The sequence below is a fragment of the Peromyscus californicus genome, unplaced genomic scaffold (assembly GCF_007827085.1).
Source record: "Peromyscus californicus insignis strain IS unplaced genomic scaffold, ASM782708v3 Scaffold_17__1_contigs__length_78620276, whole genome shotgun sequence".
NCBI lineage: Eukaryota > Metazoa > Chordata > Mammalia > Rodentia > Cricetidae > Peromyscus > Peromyscus californicus.
Genome location: NW_026294469.1, coordinates 4,681,190 through 4,703,330, shown reverse-complemented (window position 1 = coordinate 4,703,330; position 22,141 = coordinate 4,681,190). Strand labels below are relative to the sequence as shown.

The following is a 22,141-nucleotide window of genomic DNA, read 5'->3' as shown; positions in this document are numbered from 1 at the left end:
GGGAAGATGGGAGGAGGGAGGATGGAGGAGGGAGGATGGAGGAGGAAGGATGGAGGAGGGAGGATGGAGGAGGAAGGATGGGAGGAGGAAGGGTGGAGGAGGAAGGATGGAGGAGGAAGGATGGGAGGAGGAAGGATGGAGGAGGAAGGATGGAGGAGGGAGGATGGAGGAGGGAGGATGGAGGAGGGAGGATGGAGGAGGAAGGGTGGGAGGAGGAAGGGTGGAGGAGGAAGGGTGGAGGAGGAAGGGTGGAGGAGGGAGGATGGAGGAGGGAGGATGGAGGAGGGAAGGATGGGAGGAGGGAGGATGGAGGAGGGAGGATGGAGGAGGGAGGATGGAGGAGGAAGGATGGAGGAGGAAGGATGGAGGAGGAAGGGTGGAGGAGGAAGGATGGAGGAGGAAGGATGGAGGAGGAAGGATGGAGGAGGAAGGATGGAGGAGGAAGGATGGGAGGAGGAAGGGTGGAGGAGGAAGGATGGAGGAGGAAGGATGGAGGAGGAAGGATGGAGGAGGAAGGATGGAGGAGGAAGGATGGAGGAGGAAGGATGGAGGAGGAAGGGTGGAGGAGGAAGGATGGAGGAGGGAAGGATGGAGGAGAAGGATGGAGGAGGAAGGATGGGAGGAGGAAGGGTGGAGGAGGGAAGGATGGAGGAGGAAGGATGGAGGAGGAAGGATGGAGGAGGGAAGGATGGAGGAGGGAGGATGGAGGAGGAAGGGTGGAGGAGGAAGGGTGGAGGAGGAAGGATGGAGGAGGGAGGATGGAGGAGGGAGGATGGAGGAGGAAAGGATGGAGGAGGGAGGATGGAGGAGGGGAGGATGGAGGAGGGAAGGATGGAGGAGGAAGGATGGGAGGAGGAAGGGTGGAGGAGGAAAGGATGGAGGAGGAAGGATGGAGGAGGAAGGATGGAGGAGGAAAGATGGAGGAGGAAGGATGGAGGAGGGGAGGATGGAGGAGGGAGGATGGAGGAGGAAGGATGGAGGAGGGAAGATGGAGGAGGAAGGGTGGAGGAGGGAGGATGGAGGAGGGAGGATGGAGGAGGAAGGGTGGGAGGAGGAAGGATGGAGGAGGAAGGGTGGAGGAGGAAAGGATGGAGGAGGAAGGATGGAGGAGGGAGGATGGAGGAGGAAGGATGGGAGGAGGAAGGGTGGAGGAGGAAGGATGGAGGAGGAAGGATGGGAGGAGGAAGGATGGAGGAGGAAGGATGGAGGAGGGAGGATGGAGGAGGGAGGATGGAGGAGGGGGAGGATGGAGGAGGAAGGATGGAGGAGGAAGGGTGGAGGAGGAAGGATGGAGGAGGGAGGATGGGAGGAGGGAAGATGGGAGGAGGGAGGATGGAGGAGGGAGGATGGAGGAGGAAGGATGGAGGAGGAAAGATGGAGGAGGAAGGGTGGAGGGAGGGAGGATGGAGGAGGAAGGATGGAGGAGGAAGGATGGAGGAGGAAGGATGGAGGAGGAAGGATGGGAGGAGGAAGGGTGGAGGAGGAAGGATGGAGGAGGAAGGATGGGAGGAGGAAGGATGGAGGAGGAAGGGTGGAGGAGGAAGGGTGGAGGAGGAAGGATGGAGGAGGAAGGATGGAGGAGGAAGGATGGGAGGAGGGAGGATGGAGGAGGGAGGATGGAGGAGGGAGGATGGAGGAGGGAGGATGGAGGAGGAAGGATGGAGGAGGAAGGGTGGAGGAGGAAGGTGGAGGAGGAAGGATGGAGGAGGAAGGATGGAGGAGGAAGGATGGGGGAGGAGGAGGAGGAAGGATGGGAGGAGGAAGGGTGGAGGAGGAAGGATGGAGGAGGAAGGGTGGAGGAGGAAGGATGGAGGAGGAAGGATGGGAGGAGGAAGGATGGAGGAGGAAGGGTGGAGGAGGAAGGATGGAGGAGGAAGGATGGAGGAGGAAGGATGGAGGAGGAAGGATGGGAGGAGGAAGGGTGGAGGAGGGAGGGTGGGAGGAGGGAAGATGGAGGAGGAAGGATGGAGGAGGAAGGATGGAGGAGGAAGGATGGAGGAGGAAGGATGGAGGAGGAAGGATGGAGGAGGAAGGATGGAGGAGGAAGGATGGAGGAGGAAGGATGGAGGAGGAAGGGATGGAGGAGGAAGGGTGGAGGAGGAAGGATGGAGGAGGGAGGATGGAGGAGGAAGGATGGAGGAGGAAGGATGGGAGGAGGAAGGGTGGAGGAGGAAGGATGGAGGAGGAAGGGTGGAGGAGGAAGGATGGAGGAGGAAGGGTGGAGGAGGAAGGATGGAGGAGGAAGGATGGAGGAAGGATGGAGGAGGAAGGGTGGAGGAGGGAGGATGGAGGAAGGATGGGAGGAGGAGGAAAGATGGAGGAGGAAGGGTGGAGGAGGGATGGTGGAGGAGGAAGGGTGGAGGAGGAAGGATGAAGGAGGAAGGATGGGAGGAGGAGGAAAGATGGAGGAGGAAGGGTGGAGGAGGAAGGGTGGGAGGAGGGAGGGTGGAGGAGGAAGGGTGGGAGGAGGAAGGATGGAGGAGGAAGGGTGGAGGAGGAAGGGTGGAGGAGGAAGGATGGAGGAGGAAGGGTGGAGGAGGAAGGATGGAGGAGGGAAGATGGAGGAGGAAGGATGGAGGAGGGAGGATGGGAGGAGGAAGGATGGAGGAGGAAGGATGGAGGAGGAAGGATGGAGGAGGGAGGATGGAGGAGGGAGGATGGAGGAGGGAGGATGGAGGAGGAAGGATGGAGGAGGAAGGAAGGGAGGAGGAAGGATGGAGGAGGAAGGGTGGAGGAGGAGGGTGGAGGAGGAAGGATGGAGGAGGGAAGATGGAGGAGGGAGGATGGAGGAGGGAGGATGGGAGGAGGAAGGATGGAGGAGGGAAGATGGAGGAGGGAGGATGGAGGAGGGAGGATGGGAGGAGGAAGGATGGAGGAGGAAGGATGGAGGAGGAAGGATGGGAGGAGGAAGGGTGGAGGAGGAAGGATGGAGGAGGAAGGGTGGAGGAGGAAGGGTGGAGGAGGAAGGATGGAGGAGGAGGGTGGAGGAGGAAGGGTGGAGGAGGGAGGATGGAGGAGGAAGGGTGGAGGAGGAAGGATGGAGGAGGAAGGATGGAGGAGGGAAGATGGAGGAGGAAGGATGGAGGAGGGAGGATGGAGGAGGGAGGATGGAGGAGGGAGGATGGAGGAGGAAGGGTGGAGTAGGGAGGATGGAGGAGGAAGGATGGGAGGAGGAAGATTGGAGGAGGAAGGATGGAGGAGGAAGGGTGGAGGAGGAAGGATGGAGGAGGGAGGATGGAGGAGGAAGGATGGGAGGAGGAAGGGTGGAGGAGGAAGGATGGAGGAGGAAGGGTGGAGGAGGAAGGGTGGAGGAGGAAGGATGGGAGGAGGAAGGATGGAGGAGGAAGGGTGGAGGGAGGAGGGAGGATGGAGGATGGAGGAGGGAGGATGGAGGAGGAAGGATGAAGGAGGAAGGATGGAGGAGGGAGGGTGGGAGGAGGGAAGATGGAGGAGGAAGGATGGAGGAGGAAGGATGGGAGGATGGAGGAGGAAGGATGGAGGAGGAAGGATGGAGGAGGAAGGGTGGGAGGAGGAAGGATGGAGGAGGAAGGGTGGGAGGAGGAAGGATGGAGGAGGAAGGGTGGAGGAGGAAGGATGGAGGAGGAAGGATGGAGGAGGAAAGGATGGAGGAGGAAGGATGGAGGAGGAAAGGATGGAGGAGGAAGGGTGGAGGAGGAAGGATGGAGGAGGAAGGGTGGAGGAGGAAGGATGGAGGAGGGAGGGTGGGAGGAGGGAAGATGGAGGAGGAAGGATGGAGGAGGAAGGATGGAGGAGGAAGGGTGGAGGAGGAAGGGTGGAGGAGGAAGGATGGAGGAGGAAGGGTGGAGGAGGAAGGATGGAGGAGGAAGGGTGGAGGAGGAAGGATGGAGGAGGGAGGGTGGGAGGAGGGAAGATGGAGGAGGAAGAATGGAGGAGGAAGGATGGGAGGATGGAGGAGGGAGGATGGAGGAGGAAGGATGGAGGAGGAAGGATTGGAGGAGGGAGGATGGAGGAGGAAGGATGGAGGAAGGATGGAGGAGGAAGGGTGGGAGGAGGGAGGGTGGAGGAGGAAGGGTGGAGGAGGAAGGATGGAGGAGGAAGGGTGGAGGAGGAAGGGTGGAGGAGGAAGGATGGAGGAGGAAGGGGTGGAGGAGGAAGGATGGAGTAGGAAGGGTGGAGGAGGAAGGATGGAGGAGGGAGGGTGGGAGGAGGGAAGATGGAGGAGGAAGGATGGAGGAGGAAGGATGGGAGGATGGAGGAGGGAGGATGGAGGAGGAAGGATGGAGGAGGAAGGATGGGAGGATGGAGGAGGGAGGATGGAGGAGGAAGGATGGAGGAGGAAGGATGGAGGAGGAAGGGTGGAGGAGGAAGGATGGAGGAGGAAGGGTGGAGGAGGAAGGATGGAGGAGGAAGGGTGGAGGAGGAAGGGTGGAGGAGGAAGGTTGGAGGAGGGAGGATGGAGGAGGAAGGATGGAGGGATACTTGTCTAAATGGGAAGGCTGAAAATCTGTCAGAAGTATCTAGACTCAATATCTGTGGCCATTCAGACTGGAAACAAAATGTTTTTTTATAGAAGATGGATTTTTTTAAATTTATTTTTAACTATGTATATCTGTGTGTGGGTCTGTGCATGGGAATGTAGGTGCCCATGGATGCCAGAAGAGGGCATTGGACCCTTTGGAGCTACAGTTATGGGCTTTGTGAGCCTTCTGATGTTGAGTGCTAGGAACTGAACTCTGATTCTTTGTAAAAGCAGCAAGCCTCTTAATGGCTGAGCCATTTCTCAAGCCCGAGAACGGATTGTTTTAGAGCCATAAATGGCTCTGGATTGAGATCTTTTTGTCATTCCTAATTTAAATAATTTTAAAACAGGCATGTTACTCTATCTAGTTGATTTCTTTTTTCAGTCAATACCAAGTTTTAAATGCATGTTAAACTCTATACATGCAAAGGGAAACTGTTTTTTTTTTTTTTTTTCATGTTTCTCTTGGTAAAGACCTTAGTCTTCAATGAGCTGGGGCATCTTCAAATTACCAACTGAGTATCCAGTAAGATGTAAAGAATTGGATGGTTAAATCTCCAACTACTACATCCACTGGTAGCCAGATGAGATGGCTCAACAGGTAAAGATGTGTTCTTCCAAGCCCGAGGACCTGAATTCAGTCCCTAGGGCCTACATGGTGGATGGAGAAAACTGACTCCCTCAAGTATCCTCTGTCTTCCACCCACACTGCATGGCATGTGCCTACCTGCATACATACACATAGCACACATATGTACCACTAAAGCAAATAAACAAATGTAATCTAATTTTTTTTTTTAAAAAAAGTCATCCAATGATAGTATTCCAAACTGTCTTTCAAAATAATGACCAAGTTGTTGCCTGAGCTTACAGCAACAAAATGTCTTAGAAAAATAAGTCATAGAGAGTGTTTTGTAAGATATTGTCACCATTTTCTTAGCATGGCCCCTTACTCTGTTCTGGGGAAGACCCTTCTCAACAGGTCCTTAGGAAAGGACCCTGTAATTTTCCAAGTTCTATATTCTTGGTCATTTTTATATGAACTATTTCTAGTTTTATAAGATACATTGTCAGTAAGAATTGCACAGAACTTTTTTAGGACTCAAATGAGTACTCCTGGGATAATCTGAAGGGTGACAGGGAGATCCTATCTGCTGATATGATACAGAATCTAGGTATGTTGGTGATGGCAGTCTTGTCCCCCTCATGACATTTGGGACATAAGTTCCCTGACATATGACTCATGCACAGCTTCACATGCTCTGCCAGGCAGCGTTCTGGGTATAGGAGCTAAAGAGAGAAATAGACACTGCCCATTGTGTAGTAGGAAAGCTTAGACTATAATCTGAATAGATGCTTTGATCATATAGGTCAAGCATCCCTAATCTACAAATTAGAAATCACAAATGCTCTAAAGATTATTATTTGACCACCAATGTGATACCATAAATGGGGAAAGTTCCACATCTCACCTCATGGGTTGGCTCACAGCTAAAGTATAGGTCCACTGAAAGTACCAAGAAACTCTTGGGGTAGGTGTATATGATATGTGCATAGCTTATGTGAATTCACATTTAGGCTGTTTAGACATGGACCCTATCCTCAAGGTTTCCCTGGAATCAGATATTCCAAAAATTAAAAGAAAAAACCCCACAAGCTTTTGAAATACTTCTGGTCCTCAGAAGCTTGGATAAACCATCCTCAACCTCTAGAGGAAGATTTCTGCTAAACTGTGCACTGGGAAACGAGGGTCCTCAAGGAAAGCAGCAGTTGGTGGCAGGGAATGATTTGTGTTCCTTTGGTCAGTGAGCTGCTACAGCACACAGGTGTCAATCTGTTCATGTTACTCCATGCTCTAGACCCAGTCAGTGACTTCCGTGGTGAGTCATGGACAAGGTCACTTCATCTCTGCGAACCACTCTGGTCTATGTTGGGAAACTGAAAGCTGGATAAGCTCACTTCTCCTTTCCACCCTGAAACTCCATGGTACTCTGCAAAATTTCTGCTATCAAATATGAAGGAGTGATTTATCATTGGTTAATCCCTTACTGTGCAAGAGTGAAGACCAGAGTTTGGGTCCCCAGAACCTACAGAAATGCCAAGTTGGCCTGTAATTTCAGCCTGAGGATACAGAGACAGGAGATTTGCGAGAGCAAACTGGCCAGGGAGACATATAGCTGAACTCTGGGTTTGACTGAGAGACCCTGCCTCAGTGAATAAGGTGAAAGTGTGACAAGAATGATTCCTGACATCACTATGCATACATGCACACTCCCCCTACACACTTACACACCCATGCATACATGCACACTCCCCACACATGTGTGCCCCCACCCATGGGCACACACACTCACACACCCATGTATGCATGCACATCACCAACACTTGTGCCTCGCCGCCCATGGGCACACACACTCACACACCCACGCATACATACACACTCCCCACATATGCGTGCCCCCACCCATGGACACACACACTCACACACCTACACATGCATGCATACCACCAACACATGCGTGCCCCCACCCATGGGCACACACACTCGCACACCTATGCAGGCATGCATGCATGTGGAAAGGGGGAAAAAGGAAATGTGAAGGATATTTGGACATTTTTCCCTGTTTTTTAAAGGTATTTTTAGTAAGATGAATGAGAAAGAACTTGAAAAATCTAGATAACTTCAGTTCAATCAAAGGGGGATAAAATAAACCTTCCATGAGGCACTTACTACATTGGAGCAGCACAGAACATTTTAGCATAGGGGAGGGGAAGGAAACAGCACTTTCCTGAAAACTTCATATAAACAACAGGAATAGTGAAGCCAACACCCACAGCATGGTGTGGGTGTAATTGCTAACTGGCTTTTTGACTCAGGTGGGTTGTAGAAGCAATTTGAAAGAAATGAGGAGGGTAGTTTGACATGCCTAAGTGGAAAGCTGTTTGAGTGGTAGGAATGGATGAGAGAAAAGAGAACTCCTGATGTGTGGGGGTGGGGGGATAGATACCCGAGGGGGGGAATACAGTAAGTTATCTCCTGGGAGATAGAAGTAACAACAGACAGGTAATTTGGGCACTGATGTAGGCGACTGGAATGACCAGATTTAAGGAGACTATGTCCTGTGGGTGGGACATGAAGCCTCCTGAAGAATGGCTGGAAGGATAGACCAAGAATAGAAACAAAGGAGAATGAGTGGACTCAGGGGAGCCTGTACCTAAAGAGAACAGGAAAGGCCTTAGATACAGCTCAGTGGGAAAACATGGGCTTAGCATGGGCAAAGCCCTGGGTTCAATCCCTGCACTACCAAAAAGTAAAAATAAATAAATAAACCCAAAATAAAGAGAATATGCATAAGCAAGTATAAGACGAATTGCTAACATGCCAGATGTAAGATGAATTGCTAAATGGTCTTATTAATAAAAACACAGAGCCAGATATTGGGGTAAAATCTGAGAGATCAGAAAAGCAGAAAGAAGCCAGCCACATTCTTACCACTTGGAAATCAGCCAAAGAGACCTACTTCCTGTATACCCATGCCTATATGCACTTCCTCTCTCTGCCCAGTTACATCACTGCCTGTCTGTCTATACAGATCTCCAGACCTCTATGGTTAATCCTGGGATTAAAGGCGTGTGTCATCCTGCCTGATTTTGTTCCCAGTGTGGCCTTGAATGCCTAGAGATCTGGATGGATCTATGCCTCCTGAATGCTAGGATTAAAGGCATGTGCTACCATTGCCTGGCTTCTGTGTTTAATATAGTGTCTGGTTTTTTTCCTCTGATCCTCAGATAAGCTTTATTAGGGTGCACAATATATTGGGGGACACAATATATCACCACAAGCAAGGGTTTTTAAGTTTGCAATAAACATATATGAATTATATATATTAATTTATCATGTGTAAGTAATAAGCTATGTATTACAATAGATATGAAGTGAATGTACTTTAGCCCGCTGTCCACACTTAAAGAGCGAATAACCCGTTTAGGGTATAGATTAACTTTGTAGAAATAATTCAGATAAAACAGGCAAGTATTATTATAAGAGAATAAAAGAAATCATGATCTAGCAAGAAATACGGTTTTGTCTTTTTGATATTTGTGATAGTTATCTGATGATATCAAGTACTCAAAGGGTTAATAAACCTATTCAGTTCCTCAACTTTCTTTTATGACAGATACATAAGAATGTATGTGTTTGCACATGTAATATATGCGCATGTGTGTACATAGTTAGGTTTGCCGCATGTGTGTGGAGGTCAGAGGACAGTATGGTCTTGTTCTTCAGACACCCTGCACTTACTTTATTTTAGACCATCTAACTACCTCAGAACTTCACCAAGTCGACTAGGCTAGCTGGCCAGTGAGCTCCAGGGATTTGCCTGGCTCTGTCTTCTCTCCATCAGTTGAATTACAAGCATGAGTTACCAAACTCAGATTCTTGCATGGTTCTGGGGCTCCAAACTCAGGTCTTAACACTTGCTTTACTGACAGAACCATCTCCCCAGCCCAGGAAAATATTTCTTCATAAAATTTAGAAGTATCGTTTCTATCTCATGATACTCTCCATGGTTTATAATAGAGTTATAAATTAGTGTCACCAACCCTCAGAACTTCATCCCTATGGACAAGTGATGCAATTGAATGGTGAATGAACACACAGAAAAATGTCCTAGCTCCTTCATCTCTCCATATATACATCATCATAGCTACCATGGCTTCCTCCTCTCTCCATATATACATCACCATAGCTACCATGGCTTCCTCCTCTCTCCATATATACATCACCATAGCTACCATGGCTCCCTCATCTCTCCATGTATACATTACCATAGCTACCATGGCTCCCTCATCTCTCCATGTATACATCATCATAGATACCATGGCTTCCTCATCTCTCCATATATACATCACCATAGATACCATGGCTCCCTCATCTCTCCATATATACATCATCATAGATACCATGGATCCCTCATCTCTCCATATATACATCACCATAGCTACCATGGCTCCCTCATCTCTCCATGTATACATCACCATAGCTACCATGAGGCAGAAGGGAAGTTCCAGTGACTTCTAAGCTAAAGGCATCAGTATATGATCAGCTGATGATGTTAATAGACCTTAATGTAAGTCAAACATTTTGACCTCTTTCTTTTATCTTCAGCTGTATATTCATGAAGGAATCAATATGTAAACTAACATTTCTGTACTCATGGGTTTTTTTATACTCTTTTTTGTATGATATGAATTTTTATAGAAGAGATGGGACAGAAAGTTAACTGGAATTCTCTACAGATCGTAACTTGCTTTAAACTAATTCATGCTATGGCCAAGAGTAATTAGAGGCAAATTCTTGGCCTTAATTCATGTGTTAGCATATTTTCTCGTGGCTTCTTCAACTTTCTCGTGTGTTTTTAAAATATAGCCTCTAATTCAGCCTCTTCCAGTTGGCTGATTTCTGGTGCTCTGTGTGGTGATAGGGAGCTTTGGAAGCAGTGACAGAACACTGTAGATGGTGCCTTTTGAAGGGAAGTGACTGAGTGTAGGGTGCCTGGCTAGACTGCCCAGTGCAATAAATAAATAAATGGAATATATCAACTTACTGTCCTATGGACAATACTGTAAGGGGTTTGGTTCGGATAGGTTGGTCATGGCACTGGAGAAGACTTGCTGGACCCCTCTGCCTTTACGTGAGATCATCAGCGGTAACCACCTGAAGTGTCTCAGGAGCCTGGGTAGGACGGGTGTAAGCTGATCTCTTTGGGAGGAACACTAACTGTGCATCTGGAGAAACAAGGGGGAAGAGGTGAGTGACTCCGCTGAGGGAGAGTCCAAGAGCCAAAGCCAGTTTCTAAGGTGAACATCAAGCTCGAGTAAACATACAAAATTTGAAGCAAATTTCTGAAAATTAATTTTGAACTTACTTGAATTATTCTTTTATTATTCTTTATTAATTTGAAACTTTACAAAAATTCTTGATTTATGACCTCCAAAGTAGTTACTTTTTTCCATAGTATTTGCCGAGTATAATGGATATGATTCCATCTTTAAAACAAAATTTTAGCTGTTTTGCTTTTTTTTGTGTGTGAATATCTGTTAGATTTTTTTTGACGACTCAGTTATTTCCAGAATTTTGACTATCAAAGATGTATTTGGAAATAAGGTATTTTAGTACATTTTATCTAATATTTTAAAAACTCAATAAAAGGTGAAAAACTGGTTTGACTTTTTTTACCCTTTGGTTTTGAAATTAGTAGTAGCTTAAATTTTTATCTTTGTGGAGTTTAGATTTTATTTTCAAAAATTAATATGCTCAAATAAATAATTTCCCTGGTACTTTAAGAAGAAACAACGAAAACAACAATCTGTGTCCAGCTTGCTGTTAACTGGGTGAAGTTTCGTCTTTCTGTCATGTTTTCTGGCTAGCCGGTTGGCCAGAAGCAATCTTTGACCCTGTTTCTTAATGATTTGTTCTCCTCAATCCAGCAAATGCCCCACAAGACAGTGAGCATCCTGCCTGGCATGTGACAGCACTTTGTAATAGATTTAGACTCCAGAGAATTATTCCATTTTAGATCATGGGTCACCTCCAGGGCATTTTTTTCTGCCTCCTCCTGGTTGTATTATTCTGTCCCTACCTGACTTGTTTCAGCTCCATTCACTGCATACCAACAAAGCTGCTTGGCCCTGAATTGCTTTGCCATGTTCTTTAGGCGAAATCCTTGCAGGGCTTTAAATGTTTGTGCATTTCCTTTCCCAGAGTGTATTACAACTCCCCGAATTCAGAGACCATGCTCGTTTGTCCTGGTTGTTGGGGCTTACCATGTGCCAGGCTTCAGACAAAGTGCCAGCCCATCCACAAGGTTACACAATAAGGATGCTTCCAGTTTTCGTCGGGTTCCATGGACAAGCTTGTCATCGTCAGCAGCTTTGGTTGCATTTCAGCCACCTTTCCCTCTGTGTTGAATAACTTTCATATTAGTTCACTATTGTGTGGAAAATGACTAGACTAAATTAGTAAAATGTCTAAATTTACTGAGTATCTGTACAAAGCTATTGGCTCATTACTTACACTCATGTACAATATCCATTTGTTGTAAGCAAAGTACTGCCAAGTGAAGGTGTTACTGACCATATACAATTTGTAATTAATATATTTGTTTTTAGAATGGTAATATATATATATGTATATATATACACACATATATACACACACACATATATATATACATATATGTATATATATATATTGCTATAGACATTAAAAACTGTGTTGTTTCTTGTTTCGCCTAGCTGGTTTGGCCTGGTTTCGTGTGAATTAGTGTGCATAAGTGTGTGTATGTGTGTTCGCATGTGTGTGGGAACACTCCTGTGTACAGGTATGTATGTCCATGAGTTCATGTGTGTTAGGCGGTTGGATGTTGACACGAAGTGTCTTCCTCAATTGCTCTGCAGCTTGTCTGTTAATGGAGGCAGGGTCTCTGGCTTGAACCTGGAGCTCACTAATTCAGCTACTTTAGCTAGCGAGCTTGTTCCAGGAAACCCGGTTCACCTTCAGACCTCCAGAATCACGTGTGGGCTGCCATTCCTGTCTGCACTGCCGATCACACTCCAGTCCTCACGCTTGCTACCCCAAGCGCTCTACCCAAGCAGCCACCTTCTTGGCCCAGTTAGAATCGTAGTACAGATTTTCTTAAACCAAGTCCTTCCCATCTCTCCACCCTGTCACTAACTACGGTGTCCTTTATACTGTCAGTCACTGACCTTTCAAAATAGTTACTGGAACTCGTAATGGTCATAAAACCTAAATTTGTGTGCTTTACTTGAAAGAAAACGTCAATGTGCTGCTGAAGTCCACCTTTGGAGCTCACCTTCGATGAGAATCTGTGTGCCCGTTAGCGCCCTTTCGTTCCATCCCCATAATAAACTGTCAGCTAAAAGAGCAGCACAGGCAGTTGCCGCTGAGCGCTGCTAGCTTGCTTCACGGTAGGCATACTGCTAAGCATGTTTGTATAATTCTCATTTCACATATAACTCTAAGATGTGAACTTTATTATTTTTAATTTACAGTGATGTTAGCTAAGACTCATGGTCATTAGATGAATGATGAAGCCACTAAATAGCAACTGTTGTAGAAAGAACATCCTAGAGTTTCTTTCCTACTAAGATTGCAGGATATAATTGGGCTGAGTATATTTAAGCATCATTGTAGAACATCCTCTTGTCGGGGTTCTGACAGATTTCAGACTGCCCTGAACGGAGGAAGCTGTGAGACAGTGAGAAGTGGTACTAAGGTTTTACACTGGGATGGGGGTGAAATAGAAACACGGAAGCCATGTAAACACAGTCAAGTGCAAAACCCTCCTTTATCCTTGAGGCGCAGAGACCAAGTCTGACATTGAGGCTGCAGGCAAGGGCCTGCAGGTCTGCGGGGCTGCAGGGCTCTTCTGCAATGGGAATTTAAATTAAGGCTCCATTCTTGTAAGACAAAGCCAGATGTGCTACTTATTCATTTATCTATTTTTAAGTATTTTTTTTTTTTTTAGTGACATGGCTTTATAATCCAGGCTGTTTTTAGATTCTTATTTTATTTATTTATTTTATGTGTATAGGTGTTATAGCAGCATGTATGTGTATGTATCACATACATGCCTTGTGTCCTTGAAGGCAAGAAGAGGGCATCAGATCCCCAAAGGGACTGGAGTTAAGATGGTTGTTAGCTGAGAATTTTGAGTGCTGAGAATTGAATCTGGGTCCTCTGCAAGAGCAGCCAGTGCTCTTAACCATTGAGTCATCTCTCCAGCCCCTGGCTTTGAACTCCTGATCCATCTGCCTTTGCCTTCTGAGTAGTGAGATTATAGTGTGTGCCACCATGCTTAGCTTTTAGCACTGCTTTTTGAAGTAGTGCTGGGGTTGGGGATCTCCGGTGTAATTCAAGGATAGAGGGCTTGCTTAGCGTGTGTGTGGCTCTGAGTTCAGGCCCCTATAAGCCAGGCAGGCATATGTGCACAAATAAATAAATGAGCAATAAACAAATAAATAAAGAGGAATGAGACAGATTTCCTTCTTTAGACAAGAAACTGGAAAATAAAATTTCATTTTTGATCACTACTTAGTGCTTGGGCTTTTCAGCTAGAGAGCTAAAGGACAGAAAGAGAGGCGGGTTTCTGACTTACCATTGCATGTGTCTGTGTCTTGTGTCCCTGCAGCGGGGCAGGTGCACAGGAAATGCCCCTCTGTGAGGCTCAGGCCCAGCAGCCTGGCATGACCTCAGAGAGATAACGGCCAAAAGGCATTCACTCCAAGTGGGCTTCAAATCAAGACTTCAAAAATATGTGAATGAGTTTACTCTGAAAGAAAGAAAGCAAAAACAAAAACAAAAACATCCCCCCCCCCAAAGGGAAGAGACTGGCGAAGCTTGAAATGGGATGGTAGGTTTGCTAATTTGAAAAGATAAGAACAATGTACACTAAGAAGAGAGACAAACTTTTAAGCAAATTTAAGCCTAGGAGTGTACACCAAAAGCCAAGAGTATCTGAATGTTTAAAGTTGGCAGTGGAAGCTAACTGGTCATTGAATTGTGCTATGGTAGAGATGATAAACTAGACCACTCAACCCTGGAAGCCAGTAGCTTACATGAGGGCAGGATACCCTGCATCAGAACTCAGATGTTCATAAACATGTTCTAAAACATACATGGAAGAATGGAAGGGCAGTTGATACATGAGGGGAGGGTAGAGAGGCCCTAATGTTGGTTTCATGGAAAGTTCTGGAACTAGTGAGTGGAGACCCAATAACTGTATTAATTTAACCAGAAGAAAATTGAAGAATTAAAGACATTCATGAGATCTGAGATTGAAACCATTCCTTTAGTATTGAAATAAATATATAGTTAAAATATGGTATTGAAACTATGGAATATTGAGAGAAAAGAGAAAATCCTGTGATCGACTGCGGGAGTTTGGAACCTGTTCTACACTGCAAGTCTTAGAGAAGGGTCTGTGATCATCGGGTTCCCGAGACCAAGGTTGCAGAAACAGTCGCTTCCTTATGATGAGCGGCTTCCCCATGGTCTGTGATCATCGGATTCCTGAGACCAAGGTTGCAGAAACAGTCGCTTCCTTATGATGAGCTGCTTCCCCATGGTCTGTGATCATCGGGTTCCCGAGACCAAGGTTGCAGAAACAGTCCCTTCCTTATGATGAGCTGCTTCCCCATGGTCTCTGATACTGTCAAAACCAGCTTCTAACGCAGGATTTCAGATTTACCAGCAGGAGCTATGTTAACATGCAGTGGGAGGGAACAGAGTAAAAAATATATATATAAATAAGCCACTTCATCTACGCATGCCATGTGATTCTTCTGACAAAAAGAACATTGCCCATTTCCTATTGTCCCATCCCCACATCCTAGGAAAGATACCCATCAGCCTCTAACAACACCCAGTAACCAAATGGTGACCACACTTCCCAATTGCTCACATACTTTTACCGGCTCCTTTATCCCCAAGTCATACCTGTTATGTTGCATTTGGAATTGTCACCTCCCCTCTCCTATGACCCGGATGTCTTAAAGGTAATAGTGCAGTTCTCTGAAGAGTGTCCTGTCTCCCCTTCCCCACCATACACAGCCCTTCAGGGCCGTGTTTACTCTTCTGACTCCATATTTACTAAGAACTAGATTGTACTCTAAGGGTTTTATTAGATTCAGTTTAGTATTTCAGGTAAGATTCTTTGAGTATCCCAGAAGAACCATTGTCTCCTAAGTTGTCAACAGCTATTAATGGTTATCCAAATCACTGCAAGGTGGTGGTTTTCCAATGTTAGTATTTTTCTTTCTTTCTTTTTTTTTTTTTTTTTTTTTTGCTTTTTTTGTTTGTTTTTTCTTGCCTAGACCTTCTCATCACCAAATTGACATGAACTAAATTCCCTCCTGGAAAATGGAAAAGCCTAGTGTTTTTGACCCTTTGATTGCCAATTGTCAGAAAAAGAAATTTACATCACCAAGTGTGTGGGTAGACACCTGTAATCACAATATTGGAAGGCTGGGGAGGAGAACGCCAAGTTCAAAGCCAGCCTGAGATGTACAGTGAGATTCTGCTTCACAGCAATTAAAAAGGAAGGAAGGGAGGTCGGGAAAGAGGGACATCATTCTTAGAGACATATTTAATAGTCACGGTGGCTACTAATACCGGTTTCTGTCTTTGAGGATCCCTATGGACTCACTGATTTTTTTAATGAAGGTATTATATTATTTTAAGAAAATCAAAGGAATCTACAACCCTAAAACATAATTTTTAAACTTCATTATTTTTATTTAATTTGGTGAGATGAATGTAGTCTAAAAGCTAATGGGGCAGGGATCAAAAAGAGGAGATAGGGTTAATCAGAAAAGGCAGTTTTTACACTATACATTATTAGAGATCTTTAATCATTTTTTTTTTTTTACTTATGAGATGCTCTTCCCTGAAAGTCTCTGAATACCTTAACCAGAGTATAGCTGAAAACAAAAATGTCAAAGAGGCACATTTAAATTGTTCTCAAAATCAATCAAAAATAATGAGGTGCTAGGAAAAAGTTGTATCCTTGATAATTACATCTATCAGTATCAGAAAACAAAAGAGAACAATCAGGAAATGACAATCCCACTCCCAAGCAGCACATTTAAAAAGGCTAATGAAAAAAAAAAGTCTCTTTTAAAAATGGTACTAAATTAGCATTTCAAGTAAATTGACAACCTAAGCGTTGATCAAGGCCAATCTGGGGCCCAAACAATGGAAGTTCTGTTTCTACTTCACCTGCTTTTAAGAGGAATTATCTCACTTGACTTTTGTTGTTGTCTTTGATATAAAAGGAAGCAATTGTCCTAAGGGAGGTGACGGTCCTCTTGCACTCTACAGCTTCAGGTCACCCCCAGACTTCTGGCCTCACTTGGGGTTCTGTTTATCAGAGCGACTGGAGGGAGATAACAGTGTTGGAAATCATCCAAGAGACTGTTGTGAGGGGCCCCTGTTCTCAGACTAAAAAGGGTTAATGTAACTGTCTAGTAGTCAAGGAATAGGCACAGCCTAGGCTTGGGAGCAAGGGCTGAAAGCAGAGGAGGATGGGATGGGGCCTAAAATTAGGGTGAATCCCTGGTCCTCTCTGCTCTGCAGAGCTCTCCAAGGTTCAAAGTTTAGATGGCTTTACTTAGAGGTGTGCAGTGCTCTCAGATATTTTGAAAAGAACCCACTGTAATGAGGAGTACTTTACAGGCCGTTTATATTTACTATTCTATGGAAGGTGAAAATGAATTTTCCACCATGCTTTTCACTGGACCGAGTTTAGCACACCTCCATTTGCGGTTCATGGCTTTGTTTCGGGGAAACCTGGGGACTAAGCTGAGATGGATGAAGCTCAGTATTGAAGTCATGGTGCCCTGCTTTACATTTCTATCTGGCTGCAGCTTTAGGTATATACAGCTAAGAACATGGCCATGTCGATATAAAGCAGGAGAAAGCATTTTAGACACTGTTTGTGAGGTGGAGAGAATTAGCCCGGTGAATTATCAATAGTGACAAAAGCATTTCCTTTCAATGACGGAGAACTTACAGGGGTCTTTAGATACGTCAGTTCATTTTGAAGATAGTCATAAGTGCTGGCATTTTATTACCTAGGCTTTTCAAGTGATTTTATTCTTTATTAGTGGAGGAGAAGAAAAGAACACCCCGAGTACATTCCAGCTGCATACTCATCAGTCATCATTTTTGGAGACAGTTTTCGACATATTCTGTGTTTTACTGTGCTAACAAGAGAAAAGACTAGCCATTAAGTTTATGTTTCTTTGTTTTTCAGCAAGGTCACATATCAGGAATGATGCTTGAAGTATGCTAATAAACAATATATAATGTAGGTCATCAGGGAGTAAGAAATATGTTCTAACTAGTTCTAAAGGGAAATATTGTTACAAAAGGGATGAATGTTATTTACACAGCACATGTTGCTCTATACGTCACCATCAAAGGGTCTGGTGAACAGCTCCATGCAGTAAATCTTCCTCCTTGAGTGTCAGGGTGTTTGAAGCCCTGGGTAGATTTTGATTCAGTGCATTCAGTCGGATGTATTCTAATGTACAGCGACCTTTGGATTATTTAGACATCTGCATTGGAGACGTGCCTGAGTTTCCATGGTTTGCTAGGTATAATGCCCATTGTTGTAGAAGTAAATATTTTGTAGATTTTAACAATTAGGAAAATTTGCCATTTGTGGCATTTATCCTTTTTAATCCCAAGTGACATTATACTATTTTCATGCTTAACTTCATTCTTTATCGCCTAAACAACTAGAACTCTTCAAAACGCATTATAATTTAGGACTCATATTAACTTATGACACATATTTCCTATTAATACCATGAGTAAAACATGTCATATGACTTCATGTGAAAGGATAATCTTATGGGAATGATTACAACAGACATCATGTATGCAGTTTTACAGGTATAATTTTCTTACGTTTGAGAGATTTGATAGTTGTTTATTTCGTCATAGTAGGTTTCACTTTTCAAAATGCTTTTTAATTGTAAATGGTCTTTAATTGCAAAGGTATGTATGTGATGGTGCATTCTGTACAACACAATCAATTCTTTAATTATTGAGTCACCCCAGTATGCACTGAAACTCAGTAATAAAGATGGACGTCACACTGCCTGCTTTTATCAGGCTGCCTCATTTGAGGGTTAAGAGATTTTCTGCCTCCTTCCCCTCCTGTGTCACGGGGGCATCAGGCCCATCTTTCTCTTTCCTCTGCGGCTCAGTTTTGTGTATGCCCTAAAAATTACCGTAAATACCCCTCTCCATCTATTTGACTGGACTGCCATGTAATTATAATAGGATTTCCTAAGAAGAGAAAGTACATATTTAGATGAATTAGACTCTCCAAAGCATTACCTGCCTTTCAGACTTTGGATAAAAATACCATTTTAAAAGAATGATATTTATCGTACGTGTTTGAGTGTTTTGCCTGTGTGTATGTCTGTGCACAATGTTGGTGACAGGTGCCCATAGAGGCCCTGGAGCTAGAGTGACAGACAGTTGGGGGCATCCATGTGGGTGATGGGAACCGAACCTGGGTCCACTGAGAGCAGCTAGTGCTCGTAACTGCCAAGCCTTATCTCTAGCTCCCTTGTCTAAAATGCTACAAACCTTAACTTCCTAGTCATTTTACATCCTCATTCCTGGGAGCAACAGCCACCGTGACTTTGGTCAGAACTAAACTGGGTCTGATTCTCAGAGACTTTGGCGTTTGAAAGTGAGCCACGTGCTATAGGTAGTTTTAATACTAGTGTCTGTTTTTGAGCTGAAGAGCATTTATATCATTTTAGGTTATTATTATTTCCTATGTGGTACCTTTGTTTCTTGTACATGAATCAGCCTGTGGTATGGCTGTCAGCTCTCAGAGTCTTGATAAGAAGCTCATGGTACTTGTCTGAGAAACCCACAGAATGTTAATCAGCCACATAGACAAACCAGTATCTTGGAAAGAACGTGCTGTGGTCAGGGACCTTGTCTCTGGTTGATTTGAGTGGGAGCGGTCAGACACGTGTGTCTAAGTGACCCTGTTTGCACTTGTCTCCTCAGAAGAAGACGTACCAGTGCATCAAGTGTCAGATGGTCTTCTACAACGAGTGGGACATCCAGGTTCACGTGGCAAATCACATGATTGGTAAGTGACACTCGGCCCCTTAGTACTGATCTGTTTTCTTGTATGCGGTACATCAGCTCCTATGTAATTAAAAGCGTTAAAGATGAATTAATTGTCCCGCCATCGATGGCTTACCTAGGCATGATTGATTTTTTTTTTATTCCTCTTATTAGACCTGGTAAGGCATTAGCATGTTTTATTTTCTGCGAGGGCTAGTTTAGACTTCTGCAGAGGATTATCTATGTTCTGCCAGTCAGAGCACAGGTGATTAACAAATTAAACTTCTAATCATTCTTGCATTATTGAAAACTAACAGGAATGGTTAATGAACTGGATGTTAGCTTTCCATAGAGTTTTAGACAGGTTTTAATTTCAGAAGTTATTATGATAATGGCACCGCGGTGTGTTGCTTAAGCATCTTTGTATCAAAATCCAAAGTAGTGAGTTTTTGTGATAGGGAAACATAAATAATTTAAATTGCCATAAAATAGTTTTATAAGTATGGTTTCAACAGCCTGGAAATCATCATGATCATAAAGACCACGTAAAGAATTCAGTAATCATTTTTTATTCCCCACCAAATTTTCCATAGATCTTTATAAAAGTGGTTAGGGAAAAGATATCGGAAGTTACTTCAGGCCAATGATTTTAGGGTATTGCATTTATTAGATGGGCTAGAACTAAAACGGCAATTTTTTCACTTACTCATATTGTCCCATTATCCATTGATTCCTCGGGGGTTGGTGCCTGTTTTTTAATTTGATAAGCGCTTAGTAATAACACTAAGGGTTTTACCAGCCAATTAAACTTTATCAAGCACATCTTTTGCTACTAGAAAATGACAATTGCTATTACTTTGTACTATTTTTGTTACTCCTTTGTATTTTTATACCATGAGGGTTTTTTTTATTATTTCATACTTACTTTGTGGTGTTTTATAAATACATGAATAAATGTGATATAATATTTTAAAGTCCAGTTAACCTTACATTCAGCTAATAAGAAATTTTGTTAGATGGGAAGGAAAATTCAACATTTTAGACATGGAATTTGTTTCTAGGGGCACCAGTTTATATTATACAGCCAAGGAACAGTGCTCTAAGAATGTACATTTTAGGGTACTCAAACTCTCACCCCAGGTCAGGAAACATGACAGTAGCAGTACTTCCAATTTTTTGTCTAAACTGGAGAAGATAAATTCAGAAGCACGTTGGAAAATTGATTAATAGTTTTTCAATAGCCTTAGCTTATTTTCAGAATTTTCAAATGATAAGACTTTATAGATGATTGTTACTGATTGAAAAAACTAAGTTATTAACTGGAAACTGGAACATATACATGACAATTGATGTATTGATCATTTTATCTTTGTTTCCCATATTTAAGTATGAAGATTATTAGTGATTTATTATGCATTAAAATAATATATTCTTCACCATGGCAGAATAATATTAAAAGGTCTCCTTAAGCCTGCAGAGATATTCACAGCATGGAAGGGATTCACAGAATGTTTCTTGAAAATTGCCTCCTGTTCAGAATCCTGAAAAAAATACTCCATGTGAACTTCCAAAATTGCTTTTTTTTCTTTTTAAGAGAAAAGGGTAGAAAAAAAAGAATGATTCCCACCAGATGATAACTGTCCATATTTACCCATCCCTGTGTTTCTTCTGTGTTGCTTGGTGGTCAGAGTCACTGACTCTGCTCATGATACGGGTTTTGATAGCCTTGACCTTCACGTTTTCTAGCCATAGAATATGTAGTGGGTCCTGCTCCTGCCCAAATCCCTTCCATGTAAAGCAGTTTCGGGGTTTCCAGTTTATCCACCATGCAGATGAGCACTAGGTCGAGCTGGTAGGACAAATCCCGAGCACAGCATTCACGATTTTTCCACAGGTGGGATCTGCATCGAGCAGAGTGTGAAGGGTCTTTTTGGCTGTCCAGTCTTACTGTCGTTCGTCTGTGCCGTCAGCCTGCCCTGGCTCGTTTTCTTCTGTTTTTCATTTGCTCTGTATCCTCCCCTTTGTGTGTGCCTTACGTTCCTCGCATCATTGGTGCTTTTCCAAGTCTCCCCCTCCCTATAATAGTGAGTTAACATGACACTCACCTCCCCTTGGGATCAGAGCATTTAACAATTCACCTTCTATCAGAGAAGCAAATCCCTTTCCTTTTCATGGAGGGTCTGATTATTTAATATTCAGGCTATTTTTCAGTAATAAAATACATGATTCGCTTGCACTCAAGGCCTAAACAAATGAATAGCACCCTCTTAATTGCTCTGTCTGTTGACCAGGCATCCAAGTTCTTAAACTCCATTCTCCTTCTTAATATCCAGAGAGAGAATGTGGAACAGGAGGGAGTCGCAAGGCTAAGATGCCCCCCTTTAAAATCCCACTGTGATGCTTAGTCTTTCAAATGAGGCAGGCAGCATTATTTTGTTGACTAAAATACCTCCATGGAGGCTAGGTATTTTTAGATTGTGTATCTGTGTGTATTTTTTATCTAATAAAAAAATAATCTGAACTAGACGTTTGGTGGGGGGAAGAGGGATTAGGGACTATCTGAAAGCCTCTTACTTGGTTAAGAAGGTGGATAGTGTTTTTGCAGATTTCATTTTACAATCAGTCTAGAGGAAGAACCATGTCATCTGAGAGAAAACAAGGTCCGCAGATGCCCCAATGAACTGTGACTTGAAAGTCCCTCTATAGCCAAGCCTTTTGCATTTTTCTGGGGAGTATGTATGTTTTTTAAGCAACGTCTGAGCATCTCTTTCTGGATGTGCTGGTTTCATGCTGTTGATGGGGGATATTTGAGAAAGGAAATCCATTGATGTTTCTACCATGTACACAACGGAGGTGTCCTGAAGTGCTGTTTGCAGCAAGGTGTGGACATATGATCTCAATTGCAGAAGTAATTACTTAATAAAATGTACCAGGGACTTGGCATGTGCCTATTA

General features: G+C 44.2%; 1 protein-coding gene across 4 annotated transcripts in view; it reads left to right on the top strand.

Annotated features, from left to right (window-relative positions):
- Positions 1-22,141, top strand: part of Znf521 (zinc finger protein 521) — a 296,890-nt gene that overhangs the window by 146,882 nt on the left and 127,867 nt on the right. For 3 of the 4 annotated variants that reach the window (XM_052741578.1, XM_052741575.1, XM_052741576.1), the window contains one exon: positions 19,125-19,209. In XM_052741578.1, coding sequence (XP_052597538.1) covers positions 19,125-19,209 — 85 coding nt within the window. The remainder of the gene's footprint in view (positions 1-19,124; positions 19,210-22,141) is intronic. The other variant, XM_052741577.1, reaches the window with a different exon arrangement.